Raw genomic sequence first — 13017 nt, 5'->3', positions numbered from 1 at the left:
TACCTGTTTTCACTAATAATTTACTGCTTTAATCTTGGTCCATCTAACTCTTAATCTTTTTTTTTTTTAATTAAGAAAGATAAAGAGAGAGCAAATTGAATAGATATATAAATATAAATATTTGTATTTTAATGTCGATATTGGAAGATAAGTTATAAAAACTATTAATACCATGAATATATAAAATTAATGTATATCGATGTATAAGTAACAATAACACAAAGAGTACTTTTTTAAATAAGAAACAAAAGAATAACAACAATACGTTAGAAATAGATAAAAATGAAATATAAAAAATAAGATATTAAGTATATGGTTAAAATAAGATTGGAGAAAAGCAAGAAAAATGAATCTTTTGACGGAGTTGACATCTATTTCTTTTTTTGGAAGCCTATATTAAATATGAAGATAATTTTGCAGAATAATATGAGAATATAATATTCACATAAATAATTAATTTATCTGCTTACACATTTCAGAGAGTTCAATAATATTGGCATTATCTTGGCATTAAGTTCTTATCAGCAAAATTCATTCGTAGATGAGCTTATCAGACGACTGAAATACAATAAAAAATATACGATCGTTTATATTTGACACAATTCGATGTCACGTAATCTCATCTAGTTATATATAGATTATAATGAAAGAATCAATTCTGCCCTGGTTCAGTCAATGGAAATAATTTCGACGACGGTCTTTCGTCCTTAACTTCGTAAATTTCTTTTCGTAACTGATCGGACGTTTGGCTGTCCAGCGACTCCATTAGCCGTATTTTCTGCGCTATCTCTTGCTGTATTATTGGCCGATACTTCTTCCCCATTCCAAGACTCTCCATATCGTGCAAGAAATCCATCCTCTCACGGATTCCTTGTGCCACTTGAGAAACAAAAGGACGCAATTTATCGTCACAATAGTTTGATAGAATTAAATAATTTCAACGAATAATATCTTCTTTAATTATAAGGTTTAAAGTGGTTAATTAATAATTTTTTATCGAGTTGAAAAATAATTTTTCCTTTTTTGGGAAATTTAATTTTGTGAGTTGTGCCACTTTTGAAGTAAAGAGAGTGATAGAATTAATGTACATTGCTCGTTTTCTTAATCAGTAATTATAAAATATCTTATTCATATACATATTAATTTTACATATAAAACTTGTATAGTTATCTTCTTTATAGTTGCTACCATGTCTTCTCTTCAAAGTGTGAAAGGGATTGTTGGTAAACTTACAGTCATTCAGAAAATCCGCGTTCTCAGGTATTTCCGGCTCCCGTTTAGCCCTGTGAAGGATCTTAGGACCGTGAGGAGTCTCTGGCATGTCCTTTCCAAAAGCCATCATACATGCCAAGTGACGCTTTTGTTTATCCTTATTGGCTAATTGTGTAAAATTCATGTCATTCAACGTACGTTTATTTTTATTTTCAGCTACTATCTCGAAGAAAATATTATTTATAATTATTACGTAAAGGCGCTGTCCTCCTGTATTGTTCTCTCTCGTAAGCACCGCTGCTTATAATTGTATCCTGTGAACGCCTCCTCCAAGCATTAGGAAATTTAACCTAGCAAAAAAAAATGTGCTACAGGATATTATCTTGAAATTATTTTCTAGAAAATCCTTTATTATACGATATTTACTTGATAATCTTCAACTTTATCTTGTGCTTTTTTCGTTCTGGCAATGGAAGGCGGTAAGGATTCACCCTTGTCTACCGCCTCCTGGATCATTTTCCTTTGCATCATCGATAGCTTGGATTCCTCCATTAACACTAACATTTAACATTTGCGACATGACCGAATTGTAATAAAAAATCCAATTATGACATAAAGTAAGTCTCGCATTGAATATTGGTTACCATTTACTTACGCTTAATAAGATTCTTCGTTTCCTCGCTATACTTCGCTCGTGGGGGGTTGTGAAATGCACCCACTCCCAAACCGACTCTCTGATATTTTCGCTCCATTTTGGTTTTGAAATTGCGAATCCCGGAGAGCGCGCGCGGAATCACGCTAATTGCAGAACTGTCACGGACTGTCGCGACCCTGCGGTTCTTGTGGCAGACGCGGCAGTTGCGGCTCACCAAAGCGACAATCACGCATTCATCCCCCTTGGCCTCGCAATCTACCATTCCGGGGGACGCGCGTTGCGTTTCTATGACTACTTGAAAAGATGACTCAACTTGATCGAACTAACTTTTAAATTAGAATTCGAATCGCAAGCCAATCACTTACGAGTGGACCTAATAATTTCTGCAGTTCTGTTTGCAAACCTATATTCATACGTAATTCCAATTTGCTCGAATTCGTGCAAATTTTGAAATTCAAAAGAAACCGGAGTATAACTAAATTAACTGCTGTATTTTTTAGACTTAGGCTTTTAATAAATCTTTGTATTTTGGGATTCAAAAATTGTATATGGTATATCTAAAAGATCGACTTTTTATCTTAAAACAAGGTGAAAATTACAAAAGTGCACGAATTTATAATTTTGTAGAGTTGCGCGACCCTTGCTTGAAAATTTTTTTTTGATATATTTTAATATAATATTTCTTAGATAATTTCTAAATTTGAGATTTTTAAATTTTAAGTATCTGGAATATCGAATCAAATATAAGGAACCTGATTATTTTATACTAATTCAATTTACTCTATCTTTTTAATTTTACTTTCGAAAATAGGATCGATCAAACTAAAATTAGAAATTTCTTTTAATTACTCTCTTTACAGTAATTAATCCTTAAATTAAACACGCTCTCATTCAATTAATCATCTCTCGAAGAACAGAAATAAAAAATAAACCAATTCCCATTATAGGCTTAAATTAAATCAGCAAGTTTGATTTTTAAAGAATCATAATCTGTCAAGTCATATGCGATTAATTGACGCCAACGCGACGCGACGCGTGTAAATAAACAATGATCAATCTACAGCAGAGCACCTCTAAGGGATGCGGCGCGTGCGCATCCGTCGAGCGGTTTACTAAGTCTACTGTCAGGGTGCCGTTTTCAACCCCCCTTGAACCACTAAGTCACCCTCGCGTTCTGCGCGTCGCAAGCCCCTCAACGAGACCGAATCTGAGACCCGCTACTTTTTCCATTACATTAGTTTTCGCTCGTCTACGATCGCACGAGTGTCAGGAGAATTCATCGTTGATAATCCGCAATATCAGAGCCACCACGCCGCGAATTCCGCGTCCCGTTTTATGCGCAAGACGAAAGTTATTGATTCTCATTGCGAACGGACGGTGCTAATTCGACGAGCTCACTCGGAGCACACCTGGTCGTCCTGATCGCCAAGGTAAGCGACGACGTGTGTTTCACCTACTTTCGTCACCCGCTGTGATTGTTTTAAGGTGCGTCTCAACACGAGGGTTGCCAAGGGGTTGACAAGCTCGTGGATTGTTAGTCGATACAAGATAAGCATAGGAACGTGATATGATCTTGATATATTATTGTTGTTACACACGGTTTATTTTTATTTATAAAAGAGTGGTCTTCACGTTTCCCACACAGCGCAGTTTATCCAAGAAACGTTTTGGGATCGTCCTTAGGCTGTAGAGCGTCTTCTGGACGTTTCTAGAACGTTTTTAGGATATAGGAATGTCTTCTGAATGTCTTTGGGACGTTCATTAGAGGTCTGTGCTACATGGGTTGTTACAGTACAATCTATTTTATATCAGAGACCTTATAACCTTATACTAACGTACTTGTAATTGTAAACGTACGTAAATTGACGAAAATGATGGGCCGATCAAAAGTTTGTCATCTTGTGGCCAGACTCTGTTATAGGTTCTCTATTTTGTATGTAATAACGAAACATGTTTCGAAGAGTGGAATAATTTAGAAAATCTGAATAATGACGTATTAAAATATATATTATAATAATGCACGTAATGCTAGATATTTATAAATTATGTAAAAAATAATAATAAACTTTCAGGACTGTTTAAAGTGCTAGTACAATCTACATTAGTTCTCAAAAGCCAAGATGCAGTTCGGACTGTTGAAGCACTGCATGCATTGCTTCAATCTGATGCAGGGTACAATAGTAATTGCAATATTCGAAATGGTAATAGCAACCTCTATGAGACAAAATTGATCTGCTTCGCTGAGCATAATTTTAATAAATGTTTATCCGCAGTTATTATCCGGATTTGGTATAATATTCTTCATTCTGGGTGTGACGCATACGTTGGGGATTCAAGAACTGTTGGCGAGAGATACCGAAGATGCCCTCGAAAGGGAGGCCTTGGAGGAGATATCATCGTTCCATCTTAACAAAGAAAAGTTGGAAATGGCGCATCACACCGCAAACGGTTATTAATACTCGCATTTATGCTACACACAAAAAATCACGCACGAAAAAAAATACAACAAAACAATCATTGCCTTTCTTGTAACCGCAATTTTATGTATTTGCAGAACTGGAATACACAATGTATTGCGGCCTATTCATCTCAATTATGCACTTCCTCTCTTGCATGTCACTTCTCTATGGAGCTCTGACGGTAATCAAAATCGTTTGAAAGAATATATATATATATATATAATTTTGCTAAAGTTTTTTTTTCTACAATACACTCAATTTTCAGAACAATCGTCATTTTATGCTACCATGGATGATAGTCGAGATCACTATTATATCAGCATTATCGATCTCATTATTCCTGGTAGAGGCGGATTGCCCTTTCCTTGCTAGTCTAGGCGGAAAAGCTGATATTTGTGAACGTAAGTTAAAATTAATTTTTTTTTTGTTTCAAGATCGATAATTGGTACGCAATTTACTTGAAATTTATAAAATTTACTCTAAAATATTATTAAGCACGAAAATCCATTCTACCCGAATATATCTTTTTCGCTTATTTATGTTTAAAATTATATAAAACCAAAAATTTGTGTTCCATTCCCTTGTATGAATTTCTTTAATTAAATATTATATCAGTTCGATCTTTAAAAAATTTAATCAAAGAAATTCATGCGATACCGAGCTCTTATTCTATCACTGTTATAAAAACAGTACGTAAAATATATGAAACGAGAACGATGGAATAATCTATCTGTTATTTCGTTTGCTAAAAAATCTTACGTTGTGATTTTATTTATAAAATGTTTCTCGTGCTTTTTTATTGAAGAACGATATGATATTTTCAGGTCTAATCATCTTTTCCCTGATAGTCATAAGCTTTTATCTCTGGTTCGTGGTATATAGTACTTACAAAAACCTCGAGACGAAGAAAGGACTTAAGCATGAAGTGCACACTGTGAAAAAGAAGTACGCTTTACCGACCACGCTGGATGTATCAAAATCGGTCCAGATTGTGATAAACACACCTTACGAAATTTGAAAGTATTATGAGATAGCAATGGAAAATTTCTTTGTTGATGTGCAGTTTTACAGGAAAATTACGAAAATGAGGAAATCTCATAATTTACCCCGTAAAACCACAAAATTCAATTACCACAAGATCTCAGTCAGTGACATAGATGCATTTTGAAAAATCATGTGCTTTCGGACATGTCTAGAAATCGGGATGGCAATTTAGAGATGATTATAATTGTGAAATAAAGTACATCTCGACAACGAAATAATTGATTGCGAGCTGACAGAAGATAATAAACACGTGTATCACACGTTAAATAAAATAAACAAGAAAATCCTATGTAAAGCTCAAGATCTGCAAGGAACGCGTTTCTCATATTTGAATGTTCCTTCTTATTTTCTTTTGTTAGTTGCATATTCCTTTATGTTCGCGCATTAAGATGATTCTTTAATGCAACGCACAGATACTAGTATTTACTGCACGGAAAGAACGGTTTTGTTAAAGTATTTAAATATTTAGTTAAATACAGATCTAAAAATAATTTTTTTAAATCAAAATAATTACGAGGCATCTAAGCTGATTGTTCAAATGTCAAAACTTTTTATAATTGCCTATTATATAATACTTGAGTGTCTTATACATAATTATCTTAATGGTACAACACATTATTTTCAGGTTTGTATTTAGTTAAGCTTTTAAATATTGCAACAAATCGTTCTTTCTATGCACCATATTCTTACGTGTGACATACATTTTGGATTTCCATCTGTCGAGATTGTAATAGATAAAAATTCTACAATTCCAAAAATAATTTCTCTCTCTCTCTCTCCCTCTCCCTCTCTCTCCCTCTCCCTCTCTCTCTCTCTCTCTCTGTGCTGTGTACAAGTACGCACTTTCGTTCAAACGCAAGACTGAATTTAATTTTTTAGCATAAGCGAGCGAGTTTTTCTCAAGAAATTTGCGCTCGGTAGAATGACAACATCGAAAATGCTATATACGATATATGAATTATAGATTAATTTATTTAGAGAAATATATAGAAGTGCAGAACTCCAAATCGTGGAATAATCAATTTTATTTCATACTTAAATTCAATTTGTTTGTGAAATTACAACCTTATTATCTGCAGCAATATTCGTGTTATGTAAAGTGTAGAATCTCTTTTGCGTATATATATATATTAATATATATATATTAAATGTATAAGAAAAACATAAAGTAAAAATTACAATATTTCAAATGTATATGTATATAATGTGTACACGATATGATCCGACTATGAAATAATGTCGTATTCAACGAATCGCCAAAAACAGATGCGATTATAACAATAATCCATTTATATTAAATGTATGAGAACGTAAAAATAAAAATTATAATACTTCAGTAAATGTATATGTATATGACGTATCTAAGATATGATTCGACTATGAAATAATGTTGTGTTCAATGAATCGTCAAAAACGGACGCGATTATAACAATCTCTATTTATATTAATTGTATGGGGACGTAAAAATAAAAATTATAATACTTCAATAAATGTATATGTATATATGACGTATCTATGATGATTTGGCTATGAAACAAAATCGTGTTCAACGAATCGCCAAAAATGAATGCGATTATAACAACAAACTATTTAAATAGATTTTAAAATCGTCAAAGAGGGGATGTATATCACTTTTATATATAATGCGTTTATATGTAATGAAAAGATTTGCAGAACTACGAAACACATGATCAATAAGGATATACGATTGCATTGCAAAGCGCTTACCGCAAAGCTACGGCAAATGATTATTTGCTTTTTGTCACAAACATGTTTTAAGCCTAATCTTTGTTATGCTCTTTGCTTCCTCACGGAAAGAAAAAATTAGCTATGAACGTTAGTTCCATTTGCAAATATTAATATAATTATATAAAGGAAAATTCCATTTACACACAAATATAGGAATCGCAAATTATTTGCACAAGTATATAACAAATAGATTTATTCTTTTTTATATTCTCTACAAAAATTATTTGCAATAAATACCAAATATTTGTTAAATATACAAATTTGTTTGCTAAACAGCAAATAACTTTAACAATCAAATTTTGCAATTCTTTTGTGTCCATAGTAAAATCTTTTTTTCCGTGCTGTTTCTTACTTTTTATCGCTTTTCTTATATTTTTGTCCGTTATATTCTATTTCTTCGTTCTCTGTCATCCAAGATAAAGGTTGATGAACTTCAGAAGAGACAAGAAACGCAATTGTCGATGAAACGGCAGAGAGGAAAAAATAAGAAACAGGAAGCAAAGAATACATTGTAGATTAGGTTTTATGGCCAATGTTCGCTTTATTAGTTAGCTGCAGCAACATTCTTATCTAAAATGTAAGAAAACGTGAGTATATCACGCCAACAAGTAACTTGCGATGTCTCCCGTTATCACCTGGGAAAGTATTCCTTCTGTTTGTTATATTTAAAAATTTACTCTCGTCTATCAATAGGCGTCAGCGAATAGGCTCGTGTAACAAGTTTATGACAATCTCTATTAAGATATTTTCATCTGTTCAATTTATCAATCATTGCTTTTCTTTTTGTTTTTAAAAATCTGCGCAATACACCAACGAACGATATTACCAACAGTCAATAGAACTCTTCATTTGGTCCTCTATCGTAACGTTTGGTACGAACTTTATTGCCCCTATATAAACAGCTCGAGTGTTACAATCTCCATGTACCTGCGATGTACCTGTGATGTATCTGCGAGCAGTTGAATTCTTTTACTCAGCCGAAATGAGTGAAAATAGTGAAGGAACACAAAAGTCAAGTCCCTCGTCGCGCGGTTAGAATTTCACCGCTGTTATGTATCCTCCAATCACGCTTTGTCGTCGGTCAACTCGAGAAACTGCGCATAAAAGTCTCTCGTGCACTCACCCTTGTTGTTGAACACGAACTTGTAATAACTACCATCTGCGCATATCACTGCATAAGAGATTGTAAACGTGAGAGATTGTTCGGAATATGTAACGGTTTTCGGTTAAAAGTCTTGTAATTTTATCAATGCGTAAATTAACTTTAATCTCATTGTCAGTTTAACTTAAATCTTTTCTAGTTCTAATCCGGTACTTGTAATCCGTTATTTTATACAAGATTAAGTAATGTCTTAGAACGCTAATACAACTTTGTAAACGGTTTATAATGTCTTAAGACTATACCTAAGACCATTTTAAATATAAGAACGAATTATGAATACCGGCCTAAGAAGTAGAAAAGATAAAGAATAAATTGAATCGAGGATAAAGTTAATTTACACTGATAGAAATGAATATACACAATTCACACGTCGTTTACCTATGATACTATTGTTATCTTGGCCAAACGCGCACATGCATTGGGGACCGCTCGGCACTTGAAATTTGCAGAAACTCCAACTCGAGCTGAAGTACTTTGGCAGGAACGTGGCGGACGCTAAACTGGATTGGCGATTCAGTTTTTGATCTTCGACGGCGAATACGTGCACGGTACCGTGATCGCTGGCCACGCACAACCACGTAGAGTCGTGATTGAAGTTTATGCTGAAATTAAACATATGTAAATTAATAATTTCGTGCCATGTTGTTTTGTCACATCTCCTTTTTACTATACTTACCAATAGATATTTGCGTGATTCGCTCCTCTTCTTAATTCGTTAATCATATTACCGTTTTGCGTATCAAATACTCTTATCAAAGTACCCTTCTCTGAGGCAGTGGCTAATCTGGTGCCCTGCAGATTTAAAGCTATGCAAGATAAAGGCGTTTCATGTGCTTCTATATTTAAGGGTTGCTTCTCTGTATTAGCCAGATCTATAACTGAAATACACGAGTCGTTGGTGTTAAGTAATACATTTGATATAAGATATACCGAGATCTCGATATGTTACTGAATTTTACCTTGAACGTGGCCGTTCTTTCGTCCAGGGAAGGCAAGTAAGGAGTTGTTACTGTTCGGACACAGAACGCACAACCCTCGTGGATTAGGATTAGTCTCAAATACGTGCAACTGTTGGGGATTTTGTGTAAATGTATAAACCTTTATAACACCCTCTAACACTACTACTATCCTGTCTCTTCGCAATTTCACCCCTTTCACAGGCGCGTTAAATTCTAAGGTAATTGCCGGTAATTTCTTTATATCATCCCATATCATGACTGTAATAAATAAAGTGTAAGTTGTATGTATCTACGATAATAAGCCTGTTCTTTATTGCTGGACTGCTAAAACTCCCTTGCTTTCCTCAGACTTTAAATAGATGTTTTCCAGCAATAGATAACACAGTATAACATACAGTATATTATTACATCTTCGTTATTTGCCAATGTTAAACAAAGATAAAATGATCACTGTTTTACACTATGGGTACATTCCACTTGACACTCATAACCCTAGTGAGTATTGTACTCTTTTAACATTTGATATATAACAAGAATGAAACACAGCCTATGCCTCTTGCTGGAAAATATTTTTTTTTTAAATACAACGAATGTATACTAGTTAAGCTACAAAGAACAGACCTAATGATATATATGTGTATATTAAATATATATAATAAAAGTAAATGAACCTTTATTTGTCGGGTACATTGGTTTAACTCCACCCCCAACCAACGCCAGATAATTACATCTGAAAAGCATCTCTACATATCCAAGGCCCCCATCGCTGAAGTCGTGCCTCTCTTTCTCCTTCAGCGGATCACAGTTGTACACTCGAAATCCGTTCTCCATGCCACAGGCGAAGCATCCTGTAAATGCGTGAACGGTTAGCGATACAGTTTTATCTGTTATATACATACATTTTCCTTGCCGTAACAATATTAATCGACTATCGCGTGTATTTATAATATATACATGTCGACACGAGTGCAGAAGATGACTTGACCTGATAAACTCCTACATGGAAACGTGATATCGCGCGAGCTTACTTCAAACGTGTGCAATCGTGGATAGTCACTACGTGCAACGGTATCACTTCGAGATGGGACGGAAGGAAACGAGAGAAAGATGCAAATAAACGTGTCGAATCGTTTCACTCTTTCATTGCATACTTTTACAAAAATCGAAGGAAGATCGTCCAGTACAACGGAACGATTCTGACTATACAGAAATAAATCTGACCAAGTCGTGAATCTGCTGCAAGTCGCGCGGACGTCGAGGGGACGTCGACGTTCCTCGGCGAAGAGGTTCACGATCGATCGATCGATCGGCAAAATTGGTCCTCCGGCGTTCCGGATTACGGCAAGACGAAAAGATGATAACGCCGAGCGCAGCTGAAGACGTGGCATCGCGCGAACCACCGTGTGGACTGTGGAAACGAGCGATGCGTGGTGGACGCGCGGGCGGCGAAACTAAGCTAGGTTAGAACGCGGAAGCACGGCGAATCTGACAGGTACGTGGTCGACGGATGTTCCGCTATCGACACGCGCTGTTAGGCGACCGCACGGGAGACGTACCTTGGTCCTGATTGAAGCCGGCGTAGAGCAGGCCGTTGCCGTGCGCATTGCCCGCGGTGAGGTTCATCGTGAATCACTCCGTCGATGAAAACATCCGGATCTCAGACCGTGTGCACTGCAGCTCGCTCCGCGGTCACATATCTCACATCGCCGGTTCGCCGACACCCGACACTCTTCTCCACTAGCTACGAGCGTGCCGAGAAACGCCGAACATGCACGCGCATGTGTCGCGGATGTGTGCGTGGAGTACTTCTCTGATATGTGTGTATGTATATTTAATAAGTATCGTTACAATGCATGCACTTACACTCGTTACTGACAAAGAATTATTGAAGGCTGACGATCTTATGATATTCAAATTTAGACAATCGACTTAATTGTGTTAATTTTATTTTTGTTTAGTATTATTTTTTATATTGATCGATAACATTTTTTATCTTAATTTGTCCTGATAATATTTCATAAAGGATATTTTTATGACTCCAATTTGAGTTTTATTTAAAGTTGCATTTTTATTGTTATCATTCCGGGTTTATCTATGCGAGTGATAATTGTAGAAAAATATTTAGAATATTATGATTATTTTTAAGATATTATACGGTTAACTCATGACATTAATTCTATATTTTTGTTGAATTTATATAACATTTCTTTACGAAGAATTCTAGAAAAGACTTTCTCGACTCTTCTGAAAAGTATTTTATATGTACATAATTTGTACAAAAAATCTAAAAAATTATATGAAAAATTCCAAGAATAATTTTTATTACATAAAATATTGATTAATCTCTTCGCCAAGTTCTGACAGAATCCTACCACATCGACACATGATAATCAGCTGATCGGACAGCCAAAATGGAGCATAGTTTTGCGATCAGGCAACATGGCCGCGTCCAGGGCTTTAATTCTGCGATGTTGACAGTGTGTCTTTATTCTCCATTTAATAACGCAATTTGTATATACGAGCAATTCCCTGGGAATGTATAGCGCTAAACAGCTGACAAATAAATATTAATTCACCAGAAGCCTTAAATCGAGTATTTACGCTAAGCGTTTGCGAACGTGTGCTTGGTCACAGGTTAGATCACATTTTCATTCATTACATACGGGATGAATTCTCTCTGCAGGAACGTTTCGTTGACGAGAAACGTGCACACCGGCCGTGCACTGTTCAAGGAAACCCCACGGAACTTAAAGGGCAAGAAACACAGCTCGCAGTTATGGCTGGCGAGGCAGCTGCGCGATCCCTACGTGGAGAAGGCGAAGCAGGAGAGGTACAGGTGCAGAAGCGCGTTCAAGCTCCTAGAGATCAATGAGAAATTCAAAATCCTCAGTCCGGGTCTGACCGTCGTGGACTGTGGAGCAGCGCCCGGCAGCTGGACTCAGGTCGCCACCAATCTTACCAATGCTGATGGCAAAAAGGAAGGCTCTATCGGCAAGGTGTACGCCATCGACAAACTTCCATTTTATCCTGTGGAAGGTGCGACTGTCTTGGGGAATATGGACTTCACAAACGCTAAAACGCATGAGACTCTGAGCAAAATGTTACAGGGAGACAAGGTCGACGTCATCTTGTCTGACATGGCTCCAAACGCATCCGGCGTAAGGGATATAGACCATGATAATATAATGCTACTCGCTTACGCCGCCCTGAGATTCGCGCTACAAATCAGTAAGACGCAAAGCACGTTCCTTGTGAAGATCTGGGACGGTGGTAAGACACAACAATTTGAACAGAATCTGGCAAAGTTTTACAATAAGATCAGGATATTTAGGCCTGATGCAACGAGGGACGAATCGACTGAAACATTCTTCTTGGCTATGGGGTTTAAAGGTCTCAAGACAAGCTGATGTAATTAATAAGTTAGTTCAAAGGTACAATAGATTTCTTGCGTTGAAATTGCCAAAATTTTTGCACTTAAAACAAGATAAATAAACCGAATTTAGATTTATTATTATATAAAACGCTCTGTGGATAAAAATGTATATACAATGATATCATATATATTGTCACAAAATTAAATATTTCTGCGAGCAACGCGAACGGATCTGCTATTTCGATGATAAGATAAAAGAGATGTTGGGCAGGTTGTGCAAATAAAAGAACACGGTAATTTTGTATCATACGAGCGTCGTATGCGATTCTTTCTTTTTTATAACTCCTTTACTCCGTTATCTAACAGGCGGCCTCGCACAACACGACAAATGCAATATACATCGA

At 35.9% G+C, this 13017-nt stretch overlaps 4 protein-coding genes across 6 annotated transcripts; 2 read left to right on the top strand and 2 right to left on the bottom strand.

Moving 5' to 3' along the window:
• Positions 1-652: 652 nt before the first annotated feature.
• LOC108771425 (UPF0193 protein EVG1 homolog) lies at positions 653-2129 on the bottom strand. Its single transcript, XM_018536706.1, has 5 exons — positions 1868-2129; positions 1639-1769; positions 1466-1562; positions 1234-1377; positions 653-879 (listed from the first exon to the last, which is right to left on the bottom strand). Exons 1-5 carry the CDS (start codon positions 2127-2129, stop codon positions 653-655), a joined length of 861 nt encoding a protein of 286 aa, XP_018392208.1.
• Positions 2130-2974: 845 nt separating this feature from the next.
• Positions 2975-6131, top strand: LOC108771413 (uncharacterized). 2 transcript variants are annotated; one of them, XM_018536690.1, is made up of 6 exons: positions 2975-3297; positions 3940-4068; positions 4141-4315; positions 4422-4507; positions 4592-4727; positions 5151-6131. In XM_018536690.1, exons 2-6 carry the CDS (start codon positions 3988-3990, stop codon positions 5342-5344), a joined length of 672 nt encoding a protein of 223 aa, XP_018392192.1. In that variant the 5' UTR covers positions 2975-3297; positions 3940-3987; the 3' UTR covers positions 5345-6131. The 2 variants fall into 2 exon arrangements, with proteins under 2 accessions (XP_018392192.1, XP_018392193.1); XM_018536691.1 differs by having other exon boundaries at positions 3291-3352.
• A 1329-nt stretch (positions 6132-7460) lies between these two features.
• Positions 7461-10876, bottom strand: LOC108771400 (WD repeat domain phosphoinositide-interacting protein 3). The gene is made up of 6 exons (XM_018536673.1): positions 10797-10876; positions 9912-10088; positions 9241-9498; positions 8958-9159; positions 8660-8883; positions 7461-8290 (listed from the first exon to the last, which is right to left on the bottom strand). The coding sequence occupies exons 1-6, from the start codon at positions 10861-10863 to the stop codon at positions 8184-8186; spliced, it is 1035 nt and encodes a 344-aa protein (XP_018392175.1). The 5' UTR covers positions 10864-10876; the 3' UTR covers positions 7461-8183.
• Positions 10877-10991: 115 nt separating this feature from the next.
• Mrm2 (Mitochondrial rRNA methyltransferase 2) lies at positions 10992-12732 on the top strand. Of its 2 annotated transcripts, none has more exons than XM_018536674.1 (2): positions 10992-11061; positions 11924-12732. In XM_018536674.1, the coding sequence occupies exons 1-2, from the start codon at positions 11009-11011 to the stop codon at positions 12645-12647; spliced, it is 777 nt and encodes a 258-aa protein (XP_018392176.1). In that variant the 5' UTR covers positions 10992-11008; the 3' UTR covers positions 12648-12732. The 2 variants fall into 2 exon arrangements, 1 of the variants encoding a protein (XP_018392176.1); XR_001940636.1 differs by lacking the exon at positions 10992-11061 and adding an exon at positions 11619-11833 and having other exon boundaries at positions 11924-11993.
• The last annotated feature ends 285 nt before the right edge of the window (positions 12733-13017 follow it).

The sequence above is a fragment of the Cyphomyrmex costatus genome, unplaced genomic scaffold (genome assembly GCF_001594065.2).
Source record: "Cyphomyrmex costatus isolate MS0001 unplaced genomic scaffold, Ccosl1.0 scaffold158, whole genome shotgun sequence".
In the NCBI taxonomy this organism is placed as follows: domain Eukaryota; kingdom Metazoa; phylum Arthropoda; class Insecta; order Hymenoptera; family Formicidae; genus Cyphomyrmex; species Cyphomyrmex costatus.
This window is presented reverse-complemented; position numbering and strand designations above follow the sequence as displayed.